The sequence below is a fragment of the Thalassophryne amazonica genome, chromosome 3 (genome assembly GCF_902500255.1).
Source record: "Thalassophryne amazonica chromosome 3, fThaAma1.1, whole genome shotgun sequence".
NCBI classification, from domain to species: Eukaryota; Metazoa; Chordata; class Actinopteri; order Batrachoidiformes; family Batrachoididae; genus Thalassophryne; species Thalassophryne amazonica.
Genome location: NC_047105.1, coordinates 102,949,007 through 102,974,857, shown reverse-complemented (window position 1 = coordinate 102,974,857; position 25,851 = coordinate 102,949,007). Strand labels below are relative to the sequence as shown.

General features: G+C 41.0%; 2 protein-coding genes across 4 annotated transcripts in view; both read right to left on the bottom strand.

Moving 5' to 3' along the window:
• stimate (STIM activating enhance) overlaps nt 1–17,800 on the bottom strand; it is a 64,094-nt gene extending 46,294 nt beyond the window's left edge. Inside the window, exon 1 of the mRNA XM_034167189.1 lies at nt 15,986–17,800. Coding sequence (XP_034023080.1) covers nt 15,986–16,202 — 217 coding nt within the window. The 5' untranslated portion in view covers nt 16,203–17,800. The remainder of the gene's footprint in view (nt 1–15,985) is intronic.
• A 459-nt stretch (nt 17,801–18,259) lies between these two features.
• The window catches only part of sfmbt1 (Scm like with four mbt domains 1), a 63,461-nt gene continuing 55,869 nt past the window's right edge, over nt 18,260–25,851 (bottom strand). For all 3 annotated transcript variants that reach the window (XM_034167186.1, XM_034167185.1, XM_034167187.1), the window contains exons 21-22: nt 23,270–23,398; nt 18,260–20,113 (exon numbers count right to left, since the gene is read on the bottom strand). In XM_034167186.1, the coding sequence (XP_034023077.1) occupies nt 19,973–20,113; nt 23,270–23,398 (270 nt within the window). In that variant the 3' untranslated portion in view covers nt 18,260–19,972. The remainder of the gene's footprint in view (nt 20,114–23,269; nt 23,399–25,851) is intronic.

The following is a 25,851-nucleotide window of genomic DNA, read 5'->3' as shown; positions in this document are numbered from 1 at the left end:
GTCTGACAGGCCACCAGGCCTATAAAGCTGTAGGGAAAACACTGGAAGAGTTGGGGTGTCATTTTACTGAAATGCATAAAAACGTCTATTAGTCTGAACAATACTTTCAGATATGTCTTAAGCAGTAGCATTCCAATATAGTCAGATTGCAATTCTGGCCAGTTTAACATTGTCATACTGCACAGATATATGGTATTCTGACGCAAAGTGTATTGTGCATTATTATCACTTTACTGGGGCGTTGCGAGGCCGGTATCATAGATTTACGTCGACAGTATCTGGCTATAACCGCCCACTGTGCGTAAACAAATGACGTCATAGCACACGCGCAGCCCAAGAACTGTCCGCAGAGGGGAAAAAACAAAATGTCCGCAGAGGAAAAGATGAAAAGGCGAGAAGTGTGTTTTGGTCCCAATATGGATATTCCGGATGATTTTCTCATGGATAGTTCGACAATGAACAGCAGCAGCCAGCTTGATGAGGACGCACTGCTGAATTTGAACAGCAGCGCGCGCGCCAGGTGACAAGGCAGAAGTTAAGTGAGCCAACTTTTTATGTACATGTTACGTGTTGTGTGTCTCAGTAAAAAGTGATAATAATGCAAATAACATGCTGTTGTCGTGCGGTATGCATTTTTCTGAGTCCCTCCGTCCATCCCGTCGCCCAAAATGACAGCTATTCGGCGACTGGGCATGGACGTCGGGCCTCTGAAAATGCATACTGCCCTCCAAAAGCATGGTATTGTATTATATATATATATCCTAAACACCATGATCAGCAACCCTGCGATTGGTTGAATGGGGAAGGGGAGGTCACCACAGTGTCAAGCACTAATGTTCACTAAACAGCATCTGTTAGAGGGCTGTGCGGAATTTCCTCCCAACTGAAGCAATACACCACAGGATTTTCTTCATAATAGGATAAAAATATTTTGACCACCACAAAAAAGTCCTTAAATTTGGAAAATGGCAATCTCAGAGCTCATGGCAGTGCTAAAGCAGTTCTAAGAAAATGAAGTTGTGCAAAAGATAGCTGCAGTTTGCCATCTTAGTCAAACTCCGGTTTGGTCTGACATGCACTAAACGCATCACACAAGTTGGTATAGTTGAAGAAATGATGAAGTTTTACCCTGCATATTACAGCATATGAATCCTTGTATGTATTGGGAGTTTCAGTGTTTTTATGTTAGCTCATGTCTGAAACCAATACCCACGACAAATAAAGCTCTTGCTGTTCCTCACAATACTCGCTTGTTTTACAGGACACTCCCACTCCCCTCTTCTTTTAACTGGTGCAACATGAAGCTCTCTGCATGACAGGAAAGAGTCAAAGTCTTACAACAACATAAACTAGCTAGTCCATCAGTCACCAGCAGTTATGCATACAGATTCAATGTTTTGTCTATCGTCATGGCTGTTGCTGTTCCTCACAAGCCCATACAGACTCAACAACAAAAATCATCTCATTTTTCAAATACAGTGGTGAACAATCACTAATCACTTTTTGTAAGAGCTGTGACCAAAGTCAAATTGTGTGCAGTTGTGTGAGTTGCAGACGTACCAAGTACAGACACCTTCTACCAAGACCTGCTTAGAGAAAGATCTGAAGTGCTACACATTCCTCACTGCTGGACGCTGCTCTTTATGCCAGTTCGGTGCCAGACACTGACTCAATGGAAACATGGTTTAATTTGAATTTATTTAATTATGTCTGTGCTAAGCTTCTCCTGCCCATATACATATTACTTCAGTCAATCTGCAGAAAAAAAAATTGAGAGAGAGAGAAAGAGAAAACTACAGAACATGATGGTTGAGTCTTCAGGAATGTTACTGTGATGGCAGAATACGTGGTACTCTTTCTTTCATAAGGGAACTGCCGTTACTGTGAAGCAAGTGCAAGGCATGTGGAGAACCTATAACTTCAGAATGTAAATTTACTGTTTATAAATAACTGTTTCACTTTTGATTAAAATGTCCTTTTTCATGATTAATTGTGTAACCTATAAAATAGTCCTTTAGACAACCTCTTGTATGCGAAGACCAACTGCCTTTTGTCCTTCCTGATGAAATGGGCGCAGGTGGTCTTTAATTGAGTGCATGTATATATGTGGGACATTTAGAACAACTTTTTTTGAATTGGTAAAGATATGTCAATGTAGACTGTGCATTATTGAGCATGAATATGAAGTTGTATCAACTTTGTATTGGCCAAATGGACTTTGACTTTGGGTGACCTTGAAAAGGAGAACTCAGAATCATAATTTAACTCTTGATCAAATGTCAAAGCCACACACAGCCATGTTGAGGCTTCACTGAATCACAAAAAACCTCTTTACCTCACCGTTCTCTTTACTTGTCCCTGTAGCAATGCATGCACTTGTGTCCCGAGCAGGTCCCATTAGAAGTAAACAGGACTCAGGTACAAACATCAGTGCAGCAGTGACAGCTGTGGGTTAAAGGAAACATGTCTTGCCCCTTCAGAGGTCAGGGGATGCCTTGAATGTGCACTGTTACCCCATTAATCACTTTCCTGACCCCTATATTGAAGGGTCTTTATTGTCATTGTATATACACAACAAAATCTGTCTTCCACATTTAACCAATCCTAATTACAGTTAGACACAATCCAACCACTAGGAGACTCTGCCTAGGTCAGGGGCAGAGAAAGGACCAGACCCTAAATAAGCATGTTATTGATAGTGGGAGGAAACAGGAGTACGCAGAGGAAACCCACATAGACACTGGGGGAACATGCGAACAGCACACACAAAGGAAAAGTAGAGAAATGATCCCAAGACCTTCTTGGTGTAAGGCAACAGTGGCAACCACTGATCCACCGTGTCACCAACCCCCACCCCACCAAATATATCAATGATGTGTGCACAACCTCCTGATCCCATAGAAGAATAGGGTTTCAATCAGTTACCGGTAAAAGCAATTAAGAGGTGGGAATAAACAGAGCCCAGACAAATGCACAGCCTGAGTAGGATTTGGTAGCATTAGGCTACATTCCAACAGCATTGCACTGTGACTGCAGCTAAAGCACTTGGGAAGGAAATGATTAATTTGCATAAACCAGTAGAGTGTCAGTGTTGCAATCACTGAGCGATCATTTTAGTTGACTATTTTCAGTAAGCCCACCAATTATTTACCATTCTAATATTTCGTCACACTCCCTTATCTTCAACCACTTACTCCAATCAAAGGTCGCGGGGGGCTACAGCCTATCCCAGCACTCATAGGGCGTGAGGTGGAGTACACTCTGGACAGGACACCAGTCTGTCATAGGGATACATGTAGACAAACACATTCACATCTGCATGCACACCTATGGTCAATTACATAGTTTCCAATCCACCTAACCTGCCTGCCTTTGGATGTGGGAGGAAGCCGGAGCACCCGGAAGGAACCCACACAGACACGGGGAGAACATGCAAACTAAAGTTAAATAATTCATTCAAGTTAAATCTCAGATCTCCAACACACAACTAAGGCGACATAATTCCCCATCATTGCACCAACCCCATCAATGCTGCCTCAGATTTATTTTTGTTTTTTTTAAAGGAAGCGAAATTACAGTAAGAGCACTCTCTTTCAGGTTCACACTGCTCACACTCATGCCATTTCACATGCTACTCAATACAGCCACTGTCTGAACGGTTTGCCACTGAGGTTTAAAGGTCTTGCTCAAGGACACCTCAGAGGGTGTGCTGAGGACAGCACAATTGCTGTTCATGAGCCAACCAGATTCACCCTGCTGTGTGCACAAGACAGCTTCTTTCTCTAACCTTCAAAAGTCACATTTCCCTAATTTACACAAACATGCCTTTTTCCGAGTAGACAGTTCATGATGTGGAAATCAGAGTAATTAAATACACTATCCACACACATTTTATTTATATATATATATATATATATATATATACACACATACACACGCACATACACACGCAGTGGTGGGCACAGTTACAATAATCCGATAATTATCGAAGATAATGTTTTCATTATCGGATTATCTTTTTAGATAACTTTAAAAACCATTATCGGACTAATTATCTTGCGATAAATTTTTGTCCAATAATGTGATAAATAAAGCTGAACAACTACAAATATTTATAAAACTTAAAATCAGTTGAGACCTACCTGTTAAATGTTTCAGAGCTGATGTGTAGTTCTACCCTCTGCAAAACAGAGAAGAGCTGCTTTAAGAAGAAACCGCTCTATCCTCTGCAGGCAAAGGAGGACTGGTCCCCCCCAAAAAAAGCCTAATTTCTTTTAAACCCATACTGATACACGTGCAATATCACCTAGGGCTGCCACAAACGACTATTTTGATAGTCGACTAGTCAATGATTATTTTTGCGATTAGTCGACTAGTCGGATCATACGTAATTTACTAAATTAAGGCCTGCAGCATTTTCCGAGAAACGTCGGGATGAAAACATGAACATTTCCAAATCAGTGACTATTTCTTAGACTTCATTTACAGCAATCATTCAGAAATACAAACAGTGTGGTACTTTATAGTAAATCTGTGTCAGGTAGGCAGTTCTCAAAAACTAAATGTCCATGCTGGAAGGAGACAAGTGAGGGAAGCCACCAAGACACAACTCTGGAAGAACGTTTGGCTTCTGTGAGTGGAGAAACTGGGAATAGTGCAACATTTTTATTTTCATCTTCATTTTACATATAATCCCAACTTTTTTGATTTGTGGTTGTTTCTGTTGCATTTCAGAAATTACAGAACTGCTATAAAGAAATGTATGAACATTTTATTGTGTTTTAAAAATTTGTGGAGCAAATGCAAACACCAAACTCCTATAAAGAAGGAAAAAATACACAAACATGTGCAGGTAAACTTTGATATAAAGTGAACAGAACAATGCAGGCTGATTTGGCTCCCCCTATTTTTTGTATAAATAAATCAGAATAAAATAAGAGGTAACTCACTTTGAAATTAATAAAACATATAGCTGCAGCTTATAATAACTTTGAAAAATAACAAAAAATAGCAGCTTGTATTTTTATTCTGACTCCAGTTCATTTAGTGTAATGAAGTCATTTTTCTTTCTCCTCATCGGTCATGTTTTGTGGTTGAACATTGCATTAAGCTTAAGATTGAATAAATACATACCTTTGTAAAATAACAGTTGTTAAAGTTCAGAGTTCTCACCTGCTTTTTGCAATCTGTGCCTCTGAACATCAGCTTCTCCACATCAGGGTTTTATTTTTAACCCGTGTATATGTTATTTTTGCTCAGTTCATTTATATACTCGTATTCTCATTTTTTAAGGATGTTTTAAGGATATTTGACCATTTATTTCATCTCATGATCTCATGCATTCAGTATACGACGCACACATGGTGTGAACAGGACGGTGCCATCAGAACCACATGGGTAGAGAAAGTGGAGAAGTAAAGGCAGCTCCACGGTTTGGTTTTGTTGTGTGTGGGTTTTTTTTTCATACATGTTCTCTCGGGTTAAAATCCTCTCTCTCTGCTCCGCGCCCACTGTTTCAAGCGCACTGATGGTTCCCTCGCTCGCAGTCTGCAGCCAGTTGACTCCGCGCGCAAGCACACACACACACACACACACACACACACACACACACACACACACACACACACACACACACACACACACACAAACACCTCCATTGCTAAACTGCGCATTTTAAACGGCTTTGAACAAGACGGCCACTGTTTTAATCAGCCGTCTTTCCCTAAATTTGAACATCCAAATGACGGCAGGAGGGCTCGCTGCCTAAAACTAAAACTATGAACTGAGAGAAAAACAAAGACAAATTAATTAAACGACTCGTCGACTAATAAATTAGTTGTCAACGGTTCCAATAGTCGACGTAGTCGTGACTAGTCGACTAGTTGTGGCAGCCCTAACGTCACCCAAGTCATCCAGAGGCATACATTTTTAACTTATGGTTCAACTTTTAACCAAACTAATTTTGGACAAGTTATTTAAATTAATGTTATGTCTGAAGCTTTATAAAGTGAAAATATCAGATATATGTTTTAGTTTTAAAGTAATGCGCTAATTTTTAAGGTTTTAGTGTGGATATATGCTGTGCCCAGCAGTGCATTATGGGTAGGATAGGGTAATCTCAGTACGTTCATGACATGAGAAATGCATTTCAAACACTCTGATCAGGCTCTACGGACAACAACATTAAACTCTAGTGCCTAAAACTCTCCTGAATATATTCTCTGGGATTATAGATGTTGTTATTGTGTCTGCTTTTATTAAATTCCATGTATCTTAAATGTAGCAGACACAGATTATCTGGAATTTTGTTTTGGCAAGTTTTCAAGGTCTCTACTGCCATCTACTGGCCAGTAGTGTTCATTCGCCCTATTGACATATCCCATAATCCGGCACCCTTTTTATATTTACAAAATCCTGCGGCACACCATCAACCAAAATAATATTATAATTCTATTACCTCTGGTTTTGCCCAAAACCCAATTATCGTAATAGAAAATCGATACAGAAAACCCCGCATTTCGAAAATCCTCAAGCATTTTGCACTCTGATCTCAAGTAGGGCTGTCACGATTAGGAATTTCTGGAGACGATTAATTGTCAGACAAATAATTGCGATTGAAGAATATATTGTCTATTTTTTTTTCTTTTTTTCCCCCTTCTTTATATTCTACTACTGTAGTATAATTACACAACTCTGGAAGAACGGTTGGCTTCTGTGAGTGGAGAAACTGGGAATGGTGCAACATTTTTTTTTATCTTCATTTTACATACAGTCCCAACTTTTTCTGAATTGTGGTTGTTTCTGTTGCATTTCTGAAATTGTTTCTCCTCATCAGTCACGTTTTGTGCTTAAATACTGCATTAAGCCCATATTGAACAAATAAATACCTCTGGAAAGTAACAGCTGTTAAAGTTCAGAGTTCTCACCTGCTTTTTGTGATCTGTGCATCTGAACATCACCACAGCTTCTCCATGTCAGGGGTTTTTTTTTTTTTTTTTGTGGCTCAGTTCATTCATATATTGTCATTTTTTAAATATGTTTTTAAAGCTATTTGACCGTTTATTTCATCTCATGATCTCATAAATTCAGCATACGACGCGCACATGGTGTGAACAGGACGGTAACGGCAGAATCACACACCTTTAGAGAAAGTTCAGAGAGAAGTAAAAGCAGCTTCACGTTTTGGGTTTTTTTTTTTTTTTTTTAAACTTGTTCACTCGGGTTAAAATCCTCTCTGCTCCGCGCTCGCTGCGCACTGATGGTTCTCAGACTGTAACGAGTCGCGCTTCCATTCAGGAATCTCCCTCACGCACCTCCTCCCTCCCAGCCTGCAGCCTGTTGACTCCGCACGCGCGCGCACACACACACACCGACAGCTCCGCATTTTAGACGGCTTTTGAAGAAGACGGCCACTGTTTTAATCGGCCGTCTTCCAAACGGCAGGACGGATCGTTCTTCAGCCTCCATGTTATTGTCCCGCCTTAAGACGAGAGCGAGGCTGCAGCACAATGACGTCAGATTCTGAGTCATTTTATGCTTTGTGGATAAAATAAATAATTCACGGTAATCGCGAATATGAAAAATAATCGCGATTGACGAATATTGTAATAATTGTGACAGCCCTAATCTCAAGAGTTTTTTTTTTTTAGATGTGTCGACACTTTTATTCACAATAATCTGCCACTCTAATATTCACGGAGCGCAGAGGCTGCCTTCAGCGAACCCAGTTGTGAGCGAGAAGGCCCAAGTCTGACCACGCTGACATCAACGGAGGTCAGGCCGCCTTCCGCGCACACCTCCACAGCCAACGCGGTTTCTCCTTCCCCAGCGGAGTCATGCTCTGTGAGCAGCTGAGATTCACGCTGTAGTCAGCAACCCGTAACCATGGAGACGCACAACACTATGTGCGCAAGTACGTCTATTATACTATAGTACAGCGCTTTGCTACCATCTACTGGAATAAAAGAGCATTACATCATCTGCCACACTATTACAGCACATACACCTGATAATGGTGATATTTGATAATTGCCCACGGCACCCCTGACGATCGATCACGGCACCCTGATTGAGAATCACTGATAGAGAATCAACACGATGACAGTTGTAAATGAATATTATACTACAAAAATGTAATTTCTTTATGCTTTTTGTCACGTTAATAAGAGACTGCTTCATGATACCCTGAAAACTTGCTAAAACAATTATAACAAATAATCCGTGTCTGTTACATTTAATCTGCATTGAATTTAATAAACGCAAAATGAATTTCAGACATATTACATATATATTAGTCTCGAACAAAGAGGACAAACAGTGTTGTAAAGAACAATAATCAAGACGTTAAAGAGCAAACTTCACTTCCCCCAGAACGACATGATCAGGAAGCGAGCGCAGCTCACAGCAGCTCCCACTGAAAATAATGGAGAGACAGCCTGTGATTCTCACATGTTTACGTAAAATAAATGCAATAACGTCTAAAAAGACGAGAATATATTCACAAGAGTTTTAGGCACACTATAAAAATAGTTTTGTGTTGCGATGTTAACGGTGTTGTCTGTGTGCAGCAGTTAAAGTGCAGCGTGATCAGAGCGTCTCAATGCAGTTCTCAATGTTACCGAGATCTCGCAGCACGGCGAGTGCACGTTTTACAATATAATAAAACGTGTGCACAATATACAGTAGTCTTCAGAATAATAGTAGTACTATGTGACTAAAAAGATTAATCCAAGTTCTGAGTATATTTCTTATTGTTACATGGGAAACAAGGTACCAGTAGATTCAGTAGATTCTCACAAATCCAACAAGACCAAGCATTCATGATATGCACACTGTTAAAGCTATGAAATTGGGCTATTAGTAAAAAAAAGTAGAAAAGGGGGTGTTCACAATAATAGTAGTGTGGCATTCTGTCAGTGAGTTCATCAATTTTGTGGAACAAACAGGTGTGAATCAGGTGTCCCCTATGTAAGGATGAAGCCAGCACCTGTTGAACTTGCTTTTCTCTTTGAAAGCCTGAGAAAAATGGGACGTTCAAGACATTGTTCAGAAGAAGAGCGTAGTTTGATTAAAAAGTTTATTGGAGAGGGGAAAACTTGTATGCAGGTGCAAAAAATTATAGGCTGTTCATCTACAATGATCTCCAATGCTTTAAAATAGACAAAAAAAAAAAAAGACGCGTGGAAGAAAACAGAAAACAACCATCAAAATAGATAGAATAATAACCAGAATGGCAAAGGCTCATCCATTGATCAGCTCCAGGATGATCAAAGACAGTCTGGAGTTACCTGTAAGTGATGTGACAGTTAGAAGACGCCTGTGTGAAGCTAATTTATTTGCAAGAATTCCCCGCAAAGTCCTTCTGTTAAATTAAAGACGTGCAGAAGAGGTTACAATTTGCCAAAGAACACATGAACTGGCCTAAAGAGAAATGGAGGAATATTTTGTGGACTGATGAGAGTAAAATTGTTCTTTTTGGGTCCAAGGGCCGCAGACAGTTCGTGAGACGACCCCCAAACTCTGAATTCAAGCCACAGTTCACAGTGAAGACAGTGAAGCATGGTGGTGCAAGCATCATGATATGGGCATGTTTCTCCTACTACGGTGCTGGGCCTATATATCGCATACCAGGTATCATGGATCAGTTTGGATATGTCAAAATACTTGAAGAGGTCATGTTGCCTTATGCTGAAGAGGACATGCCCTTGAAATGGGTGTTTCAAAAAGACAATGACTCCAAGCACTCTAGTAAACAAGCAAAATCTTGGTTCCAAACCATCAAAATTAATGTCTCGCAGATGTGAAGAAATCATGAAAAACTGTGGTTATACAACTAAATACTAGTTTAGTGATTCACAGGATTGCTAAAAAAGCACTTTGAACATAATAGTTCTGAGTTTGTAGAGTCAACAGCAGATGCTACTATTATTGTGAACACCCCCTTTTCTACTTTTTTTTTTTTACTAATAGCCCAGTTTCATAGCCTTAAGAGTGTGCATATCATAAATGCTTGGTCTTGTTGGATTTGTGAGAATCTACTGGTACCTTGTTTCCCATGTAACAATAAGAAATATACTCAAAGCCTGTATTAATCTTTTTAGTCACATAGCACTACTGTTATTCTGAACACTACTGTAATAAAACGTGTGCACAACATAATAAAATGAGTGCACATTCTCTCCACATGCAAAGCATTTTGCGATGACACTTCCAGGGCTCCGTAAAAGTACCTGTTTTTACAAATTTTAAAAAAATGGAATATTTTACAAAAGTACATTTATCTGTAAACAACAACACACGACACACGTCACATTAACGTGTTGGTTTACATAATGAATAACTCAACCAATCAGTGTTTAGCAGAAGAGGCACATTTTACCCAGAATCCTTTGCAATCTGTCTGCATTTTTTTACAAACCTTCAGAATTAGTGCATTATTCAACATTAAAAGACATATGTTATATTTTAACTTTGTACAAATGACAGAATTGACATTAATGGAGTTATTCTATCAGTATTCATTGTATTTATACACCAAACCATAAGTCAGCATGGCTTTATTTTCCAAGACCTCCGCCTAACCGGAGCGTTGTGAGTGGGTCGAGAGCTGGGCTTTGCGGCCGCTCTCAGCTTGCTTCTGTGGTGGAAGCCATGTAGTAAACAAGAGCTTCCAGCAGGGGGCAAGATGTTTAAAGACAGAAGTGCGGGCTCAATGTTTGGGTCTGTTGTCGCTTTTGATGCTACCAGAAGCGATTGTGGTGTTAAAACTCAAATTCAGTTTGTTAGTAGTTGCAAATGTACCAGAGACAATACTGTAATTTATCCGTTATCTGTAACTTCTGATACATTTTTGGGTGGTTTATCGTTTTATCTTTATCAAAGATAACTTTTCAGTTATCTGATTATCTGTTTCAAACCAATAATAATCAATCCTTGCTCCTGGAGATTACCTGCCATGCACAGTTTTCATCTCTCCCAATAGATATCCAGCAACTTTGGCAACATATTTTATTTTTTTGACATCATCAAACCACATTATTTGAAGTACTTAAAGGTTTTATTTGTCTGTTATCTAATTATTATATTGACTTGCCTGTTACTAATATGTTAAGTGACAGGAATGTCTTTGCATGAAGTTGTAATTATTCATCTGTCCTCTTGTCAACAGTTTCCACTTTAAGCACCATTTTGTTTTTGGTCAATAGGAAAGTTTGAAAAATTGAGCACCAAGTATCCTAAAATGTAACTCTCTGGTGCAGTTGTAGCATTCTTTCCTTACAAAAAAAAGTTCCAGAATTCAAATTCCACACATCCTTCAATGTCTTATACAGCCAGAGGAGCATCATTTGTAAAACATGTGCCAAACATAAATGTATTGGCTGTGGCAACCCTGAGCAAAACAGGAGCAGCCAAAATTAAGAGTAGAGCAGGTAAGGAGGAGAGTATGCAGTGAGCTCAACAAGCACAACTAATGAGCACTTTAAAGGAGAACAGAAATGCTTTTGAAGAATTTGTTTGTGCATTCCTTGGTAAAAAAAAAAAAAAAAAAAAAAACTGTTATTCATACACTTGCAGAATGTTTGAGCGCAGTGTACATAATATTATTTGACTAAAATGTTCCGCTAAATTGACATGTAAATCGCCATTAGCTGAAGTCAGTGGAGGGCACTTCCGGTTGACGTCACTGGTTGGGGTCCCCTCTGCTGGGGACGGGAGCAGTTTACTGAGCTCTCTCATTGACGTTCTATTAGTCTCTTCAAGAAACAGTTGGAATGTCGGAAAGCTGCGCATGTTAGCAAAGCCACAAACAGAAGAACAAGGGAGACAAGATTTCCTTCCATAAGTTAATGGTTTTGGTTATTCTTGTCACTTTGTCCGTGACATTTGATTGATAAACAAGTGTATATTTCCTGCCTGTGTCATCCGAGGACACTGACGACACTTACACACACCACTCACACACAGAGATGTGCGCACGCACGCACGCACGCACACACACACACACCACTGACTTCTTGAATGAAACTCAGTCAATAAAGGATCACTGTGTAAAAAATACTGTGTGTATATATATATATATATATATATATATATATATATATATTTGTGATGGGTCCAGCAACACCGATGCATCGGCGCATGCGTCGAGCTCATACAGCAAAACCCCGTGTCGGTGCGTGTATCGTTTTGCAAAAGTCACGTGACCGATACAGGAACTGTTTCGAACTGACACTCACGCGCCAAAGTGGACAAACTGTGTTTATAAGGAAGCGAATCTGTCAACGAGATGCATCTGCCAAAAGAATCTTGGATCTTTTCCGGTGTATCATCAAATTCACCAAACGTCATGGAGCAGCAGCAAACAGAAACGAACGTTTCCGCCGTGTGGGATCATTTTGATGTCATATCGGAAAATAAGGTATGTTTTAATTTCCTTGTTTCATCCAGCTCCTCTCAGAGTTTCCACTTGATCTATCTGAATTTAAAATCAATTCAAAGTGACTCTTAATTTACTATTCATATTATTTTAATCTAAACAAGAGCACTTTCTCAATGCTGAGACATTATAGGGCCAGGCAAATCAAATCAAATCAATTTTATTTATATAGCGCCAAATCACAACAAACAGTTGCCCCAAGGCGCTTTATATTATAAGGCAAAAGCCATACAATAATTACACAAAAACCCCAACGGTCAAAACGACCCCCTGTGAGCAAGCACTTGGCGACAGTGGGAAGGAAAAACTCCCTTTTAACAGGAAGAAACCTCCAGCAGAACCAGGCTCAGGGAGGGGCAGTCTTCTGCTGGGACTGGCTGGGACTGAGGGGAGAGAATCAGGAAAAAGACATGCTGTGGAAGAGAGCAGAGATCAATCGCTAATGATTAACTAACATTAACATTAACTAACAGCATAACTAAGGGATGGTTCAGGGTCACCTGATCCAGCCCTAACTATAAGCTTTAGCAAAAAGGAAAGTTTTAAGCCTAATCTTAAAAGTAGAGAGGGTGTCTGTCTCCCTGATCCAAATTGGGAGCTGGTTCCACAGGAGAGGAGCCTGAAAGCTGAAGGCTCTGCCTCCCATTCTACTCTTAAAAACCCTAGGAACTACAAGTAAGCCTGCAGTCTGAGAGCGAAGCGCTCTATTGGGGTGATATGGTACTATGAGGTCCCTAAGATAAGATGGGACCTGATTATTCAAAACCTTATAAGTAAGAAGAAGAATTTTAAATTCTATTCTAGAATTAACAGGAAGCCAATGAAGAGAGGCCAATATGGGTGAAATATGCTCTCTCCTTACTCACTTACCAGTACTCTAGCTGCAGCATTTTGAACTAACTGAAGGCTTTTCAGGGAACTTTTAGGACAACCTGATAATAATGAATTACAATAGTCCAGCCTAGAGGAAATAAATGCATGAATTAGTTTTTCAGCATCACTCTGAGACAAGATCTTTCTAATTTTAGAGATATTGCGCAAATGCAAAAAAGCAGTCCTACATATTTGCTTAATATGCGCACTGAAGGACATATCGTGATCAAAAATGACTCCAAGATTTCTCACAGTATTACTAGAGGTCAGGGTAATGCCATCCAGAGTAAGGATCTGGTTTGACACCATGTTTCTAAGATTTGTGGGGCCAAGTACAATAACTTCAGTTTTATCTGAATTTAAAAGCAGGAAATTAGAGGTCATCCATGTCTTTATGTCTGTAAGACATTCCTGCAGTTTAACTAATTGGTGTGTGTCCTCTGACTTCATGGATAGATAAAGCTGGGTATCATCTGCGTAACAATGAAAATTTAAGCAACGCATTCTAATAATACTGCCTAAGGGAAGCATGTATAAAGTGAATAAAATTGGTCCTAGCACAGAACCTTGTGGAACTCCATAATTAACCTTAGTCTGTGAAGAAGATTCCCCATTTACATGAACAAATTGTAATCTATTAGATAAATATGATTCAAACCACTGCAGTGCAGTGCCTTTAATACCTAGGGCATGCTCTAATCTCTGTAATAAAATTTTATGGTCAACAGTATCAAAAGCAGCACTGAGGTCTAACAGGACAAGCACAGAGATGAGTCCACTGTCTGAGGCCATAAGAAGATCATTTGTAACCTTCACTAATGCTGTTTCTGTACTATGATGAATTCTAAAACCTGACTGAAACTCTTCAAATAGACCATTCCTCTGCAGATGATCGGTTAGCTGTTTTACAACTACCCTTTCAAGAATTTTTGAGAGAAAAGGAAGGTTGGAGATTGGCCTATAATTAGCTAAGATAGCTGGGTCAAGTGATGGCTTTTTAAGTAATGGTTTAATTACTGCCACCTTAAAAGCCTGTGGTACATAGCCAACTAATAAAGATAGATTGATCATATTTAAGATCAAAGCAAGAGAATGAAGTCCCAGATACACCCAGGATGAACTCAGGTATACAGCCATTCTACAACTTACTCACAGTTAATTTACTGATAATTGATTCCTATTAATTTAGAACAGAATGCTTTTTATTGTCATTATACACAAGGTACAACAAATTAAAAGACAACTCCCGTAGTGCAAAGGTGTAAAAGTAAATATAAAAAAAGACAAATAAGAATATATACATGTACTGTATTTACAAGGGAGCCAGTAGGTGTATATAAATATAAATAGAAGTCTGTGCTATTCATTGCATTCACCTTTATAAAAACTAAATGCAACGGTGTCTGCGGTGTCTCCCTGAATGAGAAGGGTGGGGTCCTCCCTCTTCCGCCTAAAATCTAGCACCAACTCCTTTGTCTTTGAGGAGTTAAGTGCCAGGTTATTTAGGGAGCACCAAGTAGTGAGGTTCAGGACCTCCTCTCTGTAGGCCATCTCATCATTGTTGTGAATCAGCCCAACCACAGTAGTGTCATCCGCAAATTTGACAAAGATGTTGCTGCTGTGGGTTGGTGCACAGTCATGGGTGTACAAAGTGTACAGCATGGGGCTGAGCACACAGCCCTGAGGGGCCCAAGTGGTCACTGTCAGCACTGAGGAGTGGTGGACCCCATCCTGACTGACTGCAGGTGGTTGGTGAGAAAGTCTCTGATCCATCTGCAGGTGTGCTCGCCAATGCCCAGACTGCACAGTTTGAACATCAGTCTGCTTGGAACAAGTGTGTTAAAAGCAGAACTGAAGTCCACGAACAACATCCTCGCATAATTGCCAGACTGTTCAAGATGTTGACACACTGTGTGGAGGGCTGTGTTGATGGCATCACCTGTGGACCTGTTGGCTCTAAATGCTGTGCTAAATGCTCTCAAGGCTGGGAGGTAGTAAGGATTTTATGTGCCTCAGCACCAGCCTCTCAAAGCACTTCATCACAGTTGAAGTGAGAGCCACAGGTCTGTAATCATTCAGACTGCTGACCGACTGTCTCTTGGGGATGGGCACGATAGTGGCAGATTTTAGGCAGCTCGGGACTGTGCAGGCAGCCAGCGAGAGGTTAAAAATGGTCTGCACAGCCCCTCAATACTCTCCCCCGGACACCATCGGGACCAGCAGCTTTCAACGGGTTAACACCCCGGAGCACCCTCCTGACCTCTTCCGTGCTCACAGTGAGGGCCAGATTGTCAGCGGGTGGAAGCATGGGGACACTCTCTTCCTCACTAACTTCAAACCTTGCAAAGAACCGATTTAGCTCCTCCGCTAGGCTTGTGCTGGTGGCATTATTATTCATAATATTCAACACAATTTATTATGTACCTCATTTTTAACCATCAAGCTTCCAGGAAGCAGATGCTGGATGAGGCTCTGCCGAGTTTCATCCTGAAGGAATGTCAGCCCCTAAGCATTGTTCTGGTCTGTACTGTTCTGGTTTTGCAGCTGTGATCAGTACTGCATTTGATTACCGAAATGATGCTACTGGACTACGTCAACTATTTTTTTTCCTTTTCCTGTAGGTTGGAGGCAGGGGGTTAAAAATTTGACAGCCGGCCAGCTTCTTGTTATACTCACACATCAGCGTGCTGAAAGCCATCACAGCTAGTAATCCCTGCAGAAAGATCCCAAACGAGTCCATTAACGCGCCGTTCTCACAACCCCGGTTATCCTGTGCGGGCGTCGGGCCGGAGGACAGCGACGTGTTGGTGAAGGGCACAGCAGGAGGCCCTGCTCCTGCTAGACCTGGAGGAGCCACGTCTCCAGGCTGAGAAAGCACCCCGTTTACAGACATGGCACACAAAGCTTCCCGCACGCACAATCTGACGGTGTGTGTCTTCTGTGGCAGCTACCGGTCAGCTAGTAATGACTATGGTGAGCAGCACAATGTTCAGTGAAAGATGGAGACATCTCGGTGTATTCATTCTCCATACACGGAGATAGTCGTCAGTGCAAACCCCTACCCTGTCCCCACTTACAATCTCATTCACGTACACGTACTAGGGCTATCAAGTACATTTTTAGCCTGTACACAAGACTCTTTCTACAGATACAATCCCAGTGTACAAAGTTGTGATAAAATAAGTGATAAAGGTCGGTTAAACAAAAATGTTACCGAGTCTGTGAAGCTCAGCGGATGGACGCTGTTGTTAGCTTAACAAGCTACTCCGGTTTGTTCCTATGCTAACGAGCTTGACCGGTGACCGCCGGGGAAAAATAAGAAGTCTGACAGTTTTTCCTTTTTATTTTCTAACCGTCTCACAAACTGCTCATATGCACCTTTCGCCGTGAAAGTAACGCTTAAAGCGCAAGTCAGTGGTCCCGAAGCGGTAAACAAACGCAAAGCTGCCGATTCTTGCCTGCACAGCGGCACCCACTCATGTTGACAGACGCACGTTCACGTGACCGGCGTAGCAATGCATCCTGGGAAATGAAGTCCACACAAAATTCATTTACTCCAATTTTAGTAGCAATATTCTGTTTAATTCGCGCTTATAATTGTTGTACATGAAAAAATGCTCCATTGCTTTGAACATGAGGAAAAGAAGTAAACAAATAACCACAAAAATCAAAGCACAGTACAATCACACTACAACTGGCAGAAAGGTAACATTACAAAAAGCACTTTGAAATCTGAAAACTTCACATTATAATTTCCATTAAGTTAATATTATTTAAGCGTGCTCAAAAAAAAAAAAAAATCAAGAGTAATGGATAAAACAGTTGTAGCTTGCTCCAAATTATGTAGAATTGTGTCCTACCTGACAATGTTAAGGACTATTATTTTGTGCAAATATACTCTTAAGGAATTTACATTGCTTACATAGAATTTCAAGTCACCCTGTTGCAATAAGAGATATTTACAATATTCACAGTCATGACGTGGACCATTACATTTGCATACCACCATAAAGTAAATGGTTTTATTTGTGCTTGCATTGCAGAATCGTTGCTCCGGTAATCACACTGAAGTCTGAACCTACCAAAAATAAGGTCATCAGCTGACACATCGACCTCTTCTACATGTGATATACCTCTATCTAGCTGGGTAGTGTTTGCAAAACTGACATGTGTCTGGTGCCAACACTGAAATCAAGTTGCTTGAGACAGGACCACAACTCAGTCAGATAAATCATATTGGGTTCATTCATCTCATAGCCATTATTCTGTTCATCAACAGAAGATATCAAAAGGACAGGAAAATATTTCAATGAAATTTGGTGGAAAGGTTAAATTTTACATTTAAAAAAAGTTACTTATTTTGGTGAAAATGCAGCTCAAGGGGTGGATTTTCTTTTGGTCTTTGATCCCGAGTCTATGAGATTGCAATTATAATCAACATAAGACAGACAGCAAAAAAGACAACTTCCTTAATGTTCAAAGATCGGCCAGCAGGTTCAAAGACTACAAATCAAACATCCATCCATCCATCTTCTACTGCTTAGTCCAATCAAGGGTAGCGGGGAGCTGGAGCCTATCCCAGCAGTCATAGGGCGTGAGGCAGGGTACACCCAGGACAGGACGCCAGTCTGTCACAGCAAATCAAACATGGAATGCCAAATTCAAAGGTCAGTCGGCAGGATCACAGATGAGTAATCTGAATCAAAGATCAGCAACTGAATTCAAAGGTCAGCCTACGGATCACTGCTTAAGATCAGCAAACGGAAACAAGAAATCGTAAATCAGTCCAAAATCAGGAACAAAGGTCAGCAATCAGGTTCTAAAAATGTTGGAAAAGCAAAGGAATAACCCTCTCACAATAAGTGAATAAAAAAAGTAAACAAATGACTGTTGGACCTTGACAGAGGTGTGCACTTTGAGTGCCCTCATCAGCAATTAAAAAAAAATAAGAAGCTTGCTATTAGTATCCAAGAAACTTGTAATTGCTATTCTTTGCAGAGTTTCTAATAACATTTGTGCACAATACACTCATACTGTGTTTTAAGTGATTTCCACCCATGAAAGTTTTCCACTGCAAAAAGTCTTTGCTAATGAAAGATAAAACAGACAGCTTCACTTCTACATGGAAGTTTATGCATACGAGCTATCATATCTCATACGTATTTGAATGTGCTGTCACATTTAAGAAAATTGTAGAACTATTTAAGGACAGCTGTGGTGCTAAGACAGAGAACTTCACTACACTTTGAATGTTTTACTGCTGATCATGAACATCTTTTATATCCCTCCCCCATTTCTCAAAATGAATAGATGAGGGATTCTGTGTTGAAGGCTACTTGCTAGTTTTGCGCATTGCGGCATGTATAAATTCAGACAAATGAAAGTTTAAAGATGTTAATGCGCTTGCCTCCCAATGCAACGGTTCCCGATTCAAGGCTATTCGTGCCTCATTCTTCTTATACATCCGGAGTTGCTAGAACTGACATCCAGCAAAAAACTTGCACCAAGTCAACATGCAGAGCCGTACCAGATCTGCTGGAGTGACCCTGAGTAGGCGGCATCATGTCTTAAAATGTGGAGAACATTTAGGGGCCTTTGTGAACAAGAGATGTTTAAATTTTTGTATTTGATTGGCTATTTCAAACCGTTTAAGGATGTGTCAGTACAGTGCAACTTGGCATTGCAGATTTACTGCATGAATAACAAACCAGTGACAGTTCCAACATGTAGGCTGAAATCAAATCCACTTGACAACATGCATAGTTGCTTTCAAATGTGTACATGAATTAATTTGTTTACTTGATTCTTTAAAACTGTGAAGAGTGGCACAAATCTGTAACCGGAAGTCCAAACCCATTGTTACTGCAAATTTGGGACTCTCCAATAAAATTGATATTTTAAGGAACAAAGCTGACTATCATATACAGCATGAACCATCATTTGCACCACACACATCGTGAAGATAATTGCATGTCGTGAAGAACAGATTTCTTTCACATAAGCATCAACACAATAAGGAGGTTAAAAACAAGTTTCTGACTTCAGTTGTTCATCAGCAAATACAAACATCTGATGTTCACAAAATAACATCAATTTTGCAGTTAAGAAGACTGACAGAAAGCCAAGAATAGACAACAATCTACTTCTCACAAAGCATGAAGTAAATAATCTGAGGCACTCAAAGCCACAAATAAATTAAAAAGCATTTAGCTGAACACAAACAGACTCTCTACCCTGTGTCTTAAAACCACCACATTCCTGACAAAAACGTACAAATAAAACACTGAACATTTACTTTTTAGTCAAAATGCTCTGGATTCAAAAGGTTCTTTAACATTTTTATGAATGTTTTATAAAGTGTTATTCACCTTTGTGTACAAATCTCGACTGCCGTTTAGTTGGATTTTTTTTTTTTTCTTTTCAGTTTGACATTTCAGTATTTTAAACATGTGCAGTTCCCTACATTTTGACCATTCATTTTGCAAGGGTAAAAGTCACTTCCTCTGCCTCCTGTCCCTGCTTATTCGAGTTGTGGTTGTGGGCACAGGAGTCCAAAAGATGTCCAGTGTTAGATCAGTGAAAATGACAAAATATGAAAACAGTTTTTCACAGGTTTAAAACAGATAACACAATGCCGTAATGTCTGTGTCAGTTCTCCGGCAGCTACGTGGCAAACTGTTGATAAAATGCCAGTTTGACCCTCTCGATGTGGTGACACAGCTTGATGGCCGGCCCCAGCTTCAGGTCCATACACTCTTGTACTGTTGGAAGGTTAAGCAGGAGCAGAGCTTGTCCATCAATCTCCTGCAAAGCACACACACATGAAGAGACAGGGTCTCAAAATCAGATTTTATTCACAAATATTTGATCAAATGGGCTTATAGAGATATCATCACCCTATATTGGGGAAACTGGGGTATTCAAAACTTTGAAATGGGAATATTACAGGTAAATTTGACAGTACGAGGTCTGTTAGAAAAGTATCGGACCTTCTTATTTTTTTCAAAAACCTGATGGATTTGAATCACGTGTGCTTGCATGAGCCAACCTTGAACCTTCGTGCGCATGCATGATTTTTTTCATGCCTGTCGGTTGCGTCATTTGCTTGTAAGCAGCCTTTGTGTGAGGATGGGTGGAGTCTCTCATCATTTTATCTTTGCAAGGAAATGGCGGAACAACTGGAGCAGCGCGACTTCATCAAATTTTGCCAGAAACTGGGCGACAGCCAGGTGGAAACCATTCGGATTATTCAGACGGCTTTCGGTGACGATCCCTCTGGGCATCACACAGATTAAGGAGCGGTACAACCGGTTTAAAGACGTCCGCACAACGGTGGAGAGCGCGCCGCGCTCCGATCAGCATCAACACGCTGAAACGACCGGATCATTTCCAAAGTGAACGCTGTGGAGATGTGGGACCGTCGTGTGATTATCCGAGAAATTGTGGAAGAAGTGGATATCAGCACTTTTTCAGCACATTCCACTGTGAAAGAAGATTTTGCTATGAAAAGAGTGGCAGCAAAATTCATCGGCACAACGCTGATGGCGCAGCAACAGCGCCTCCGTGATGAAGCCTCACAGGACATGCCCTGACATGCCCAGCTCTTGCACCATTCGGAAGATTCAGATGGCTTTCGGCTTTTCAGTCGTGTGACTATCCAAGAAATTGTGGACGAGGTGGACATGCCACAACATGTCCTGTGAGGCGTCATCACGGAGGCGCTGTTGCTGCGCCATCAGCGTCGTGCCAATGAATTTTGCCGCCACTCTTAATAGCAAAATCTTCTTTCACAGTGGAATGTGCCGAAAAAGTGCTGATGTCCACCTCTTCCGCAATTTCTCGGATAATCACACGACGGTCCCACATCACCACAGCGTTCACTTTGGAAATGATCCGGTCATTTCAGCGTGTTGATGCCGACCGGAGCGCGGCTCGCTCTCCACCATTGTGTGGACGTCTTTAAACCAGTTGTACCGCTCCTTAATCTGTGTGATGCCCAGAGGATTGTCACCGATGGCCGTTTGAATAATCCGAATGGTTTCCACCTGGCTGTCGCCCAGTTTCTGGCAAAATTTGATGAAGTCGCGCTGCTCCAGTTGTTCCGCCATTTCCTTGCAAAGAAAAAACGACGAGAGACTACACCCATCCTCACACAAAGGCTGTTTACAAGCAAATGACGCAACTGACAGGCGTGAAAAAAAAATCACGCATGCGCAAGAAGGTTCAAGGTTGGCTCATGCAAGCACACGTGATTCAAATCCATCAGGTTTTTGAAAAAATAAAAAGGTCCGATACTTTTCTAACAGACCTCGTATATAACAGGCCTGCAAGATATATTGTTTGCGCACAGTCTTAGGGATGTGCGCTCACACAAAAATGACATCACAGGATGTGCAATGTCAAGTTTGCCAAATTAAATTAAATGTGTTTCCCTACAACTGTTTTGCTTTTTTTAATCAGTCTTTTTTTTTTTTTTGCAAGTTTAGAAAATGACAAACACAAACAAAACAGTACAAAGAAAAAAGAATTCCCTCCCTTTCCACCCCATGCTATACCGGTTCAAGAAACATACCATATTTCCATGTGGTACAAAACTGCAATATAAGAATTTGCATACAAAATACAGAATTGAGTAATTTAGATCAGATTGTTAGCAGACACGGTCAAAATAAAAAATAAAAGGCAGCCATTGATCATGGAATTTCCTGGAGGAACCTTTAAGTGTATATCCTATCTTTTCCAGATGTATATGTGCCATTACATCTTTCATCCAATGAACAAATGTTGGAGGGCACGCGTCCTTCCATTTGAACAAAATTAATCTACAAGCCAATAAAGAACAAAAAGCAATCTTTTTTTCTTGGTTTCTGTTCAAAATAGATTTCGGGGATACTACCCCAAACAAAGCAATCTGAGGACAGGGGTACACAGTTTTTCCGCAAATACTGGAAAAGGCCTCAAAAATGGAATGCCAATATCCACAAAGTTTGGGGCAGGTCCAAAACGTGCACAAGTGTAGCAGATGTTTGTTTGCAACGATCACATGCGGTGGTCCAGTTCAAAGTTATGCTCCATCTGGTTTGATCTTGGAGAACATGTCTTTAGACCAGTGCAGATGGAGCATAACTTTGAACTGGACCACCGCATGTCTGAGTGAGACCAAAGATGAATAAATGTTATGTATCGCCTTTAGCCACACAGAGCCCGATACTGTCCAACAGTGACCGGGAGGGACACAAAGGAAAACAGCCAGAATTTGACCAAACAAAATTTCTCAATTGCAAATATCTAAAAAAGTGTGACTTTGGAATATTATATTACTTTACCAACTGATCAAATGAAGCACAATTGTTATCCACTGTTTTGCTGTTTAATTAAAAACATAAATAGGAGCACAATGCTCATGTTCCATAACTAGTCTACAAGAGAAGTACCGGTATGTCTGCTATGACAGAATTTCCTTTAATTTAAGGGTTTTTGTTGACAGTTTGTTGCAGATTACTGACATGCAGATTCTACGTTAAGGTACAAGCTGTCGCAAACATCTGCTGCTTTCTGGTGTGTGTCTGTCAGTAGTAAAAATTATGGAGGAGGTTCCTGGGGATGTGATGTGTAACATTAATCAACATCAACTGTCTGGAATTATTCTGGATACAGTAAGGATGGTGTTGACCAAAAACAGGTTACTTTGTTGACAATGCCTTGCGTAGTAGTAACTTTTCTGCTTTTTTAAAAAAAAAAATTGTGGAGATTCATTCCCCTACTATATCAGCCTAGTCTTTCTACAATTATTCCTTCTTTGCAAATAGAGCTGTTCAAGCCATGTGGTGAAAATTCCTGTATTTATCCATACTGAAGCATATATAAAACAGGGAAAAAAAATTGCACATCAGTGTTTGGACAATATTGCGAAATCGTACTTTATAATACACTGAATTTGGTGTTTGTGTATTTTATTACCTGATCCAGGAAGATCCGTGCAAGAGGGGCACAGTCGGTGGTCCTGATAAAGCGAACCACATCAGTAACGCTCCACTCCAGGGGGCTGGTATCCAAACACAACTTCTGAGGAGGCTCATTCTTTGAGACCTGTAAACAGAGAAACCAACAACAGATCACATAAGCAGAGGAGAATTTGCATGTAGCTCATTTTAACCCTTATAATTGTTTATGTACTGGTCATAAACATTTCACAATAGGAACTAAGGATGTTCTGATCCAATGACATAGATCAGCATGCGGCTAGATCAAGGCAATTTTTGATTGATTGGAATCTGATTAATGAAACACAAGTGTCACAGAGATCATTCGATGCTCCATCACTCGTACGTTTTATAAGCGCTGAGCCGATGGTGCTAACAGGTACCACTCTTTTCAGTGCTGGCTGCTAGCTCACAGCAGCATGCCTTTAAAACCACATCTATGCTCTGCTTCACTTTAAACAGACACCAAGTCCACTATCAGCCGTGTCTTCTGGTATGCTCCTGACCGGCCAATCAGGCAGAGCTTTTCCATATGAATACACAAGTTTTTCTTGTCATCCCTCCTCATCCTTTTTTAACTCCAGGTACTGTACAGGCTTGTAGCATGTACAAAACTCTTTGCATGAAGGTCCCCTTCTGCAGACATTTTTTAACAAACCTTTACATGGAGCTGCGTGAGGATGCTCTTCGTGGACTACAGCTCAGTGTTTAACACCATCATAATGGACATTCTCATCACCAAACTGCTGAAATTACAGATCCCCTCCCCACCTGTAACTGGGTTAAAAACTTTCCGATAAGTCGCCCACAGTCTGTGAGACTTGGCCCCCACCACTCCCCCACACTCACACCCAGCACTGGTTCCCCTCAAGGCTGTGATCTGTGGCCTCTGCTGTACGCTCTGCACACCTACAGCTGCTCTCCAACCCACCCAACCAACCGCATTATAAAATGCAGATACCACCACAGTGGTTGGATTCATCTGCAACAGGGATGAGACAGCATACAGGGGTGGAGGAAGTGGAGGAGCTGTCACTCTGGTGCTCAGAGAACAACCTGACCCTGAATGTTCATAAGTCAAAAGAACTCATCATGGACTTCAGGAAGAACAGACAGGACCACCCCCTCCTTATAAATGGAGAACAGGTGGAAACTGTCACCTGCTTCAGGTTTCTGGGCACCCACATCTCCACAGACCACACCTGAACCTCCAACATCAGGGCTCCGGTTAAGAAGGCTCAGCAGCAGCTACACTTCCTGCGTGTCCTCAGGAAGAACAACCTGGACACAAAGCTGTTGCTGGCCTCCTATCACTCCTTGGTGGACAGCGTACTGACATACTGTCTGGGTGTGTGGTACGCAGGCTCCATAGCCAAGGACAGAAAGGCGTTGCAGAAAGTCATAAACACTGCTCAAAAGATCATCAGCTGCCCTCTGCCCAGTCTGGAAAACATCACCACATCCTGCTGCTTTAGGAGAACCAAGGCCATCACAGGAGGAGACCTCTCACACCCTGCCTACCCCGTTTGACCTGTTGCCCTCCAGGAGATGCTACAGGTCAACAAAGTCCCACACCAGTCCCCCCCCCCCCCCCCCCCCCCCCCCCCCACACACACACCCCTACTCCCATAAATGTCATAATAATAGTAATAAATAATAGTGTCATTCTAAGTGTAAGATAAAACCAATTTTTACAGTTATTTTCAAAATTTGCATTTTATATTAATAATTATCACTAAACAAATTCACCAAAAATACATCACCGCAAGAGGTGCTGCATTCAAAGCGGAAGTAAGCGTGTGGGGTAAGCCATAAGCGCTTCAGCTCTTTCACTTCTTACATAGATGTCAAACAAAGTAATTTAACATTTTTTAGATTTTAGTTTATGTTTTTTTTGTTTTGTTTTTTTTTTGTCTTGGTGGATTTCTTTTCATTTCAAACACTGACATGACATTCATGAATGAGGTGCTGTGACTCACCAAAGCACCAGTGTTCTGTGGTTCAGGCTGAAAACACAGCAGGACTGACTTTTAAAATGATGTGTTTCTTCAGCCCTCGGCAAGGAACTACGAGGTCCGTCAATAAAGTATAGGTCCTTTTTATTTTTTTGAAAAACTATATGGATTTCATTCATATGTTTTTACGTCAGACATGCTTGAACCCTTGTGCGCATGCGTGAGTTTTTCCACGCCTGTCGGTGACGTCATTCGCCTGTGAGCACTCCTTGTGGGAGGAGTCGTCCAGCCCCTCGTCGGAATTCCTTTGTCTGATAAGTTGCTGAGAGACTGGCGCTTTGTTTGATCAAACTTTTTTCTAAACCTGTGAGACACATCGAAGTGGACACGGTTCGAAAAATTAAGCTGGTTTTCAGTGAAAATTTTAACGGCTGATGAGAGATTTTGAGGTGATACTGTCGCTTTAAGGACTTCCCACGGTGTGAGACGTCGCGCAGCGCTCTCAGGCGCCGTCGTCAGCCTGTTTCAAGCTGAAAACCTCCACATTTCAGGCTCTATTGATCCAGGACGTCGTGAGAGAACAGAGAAGTTTCAGAAGAAGTCG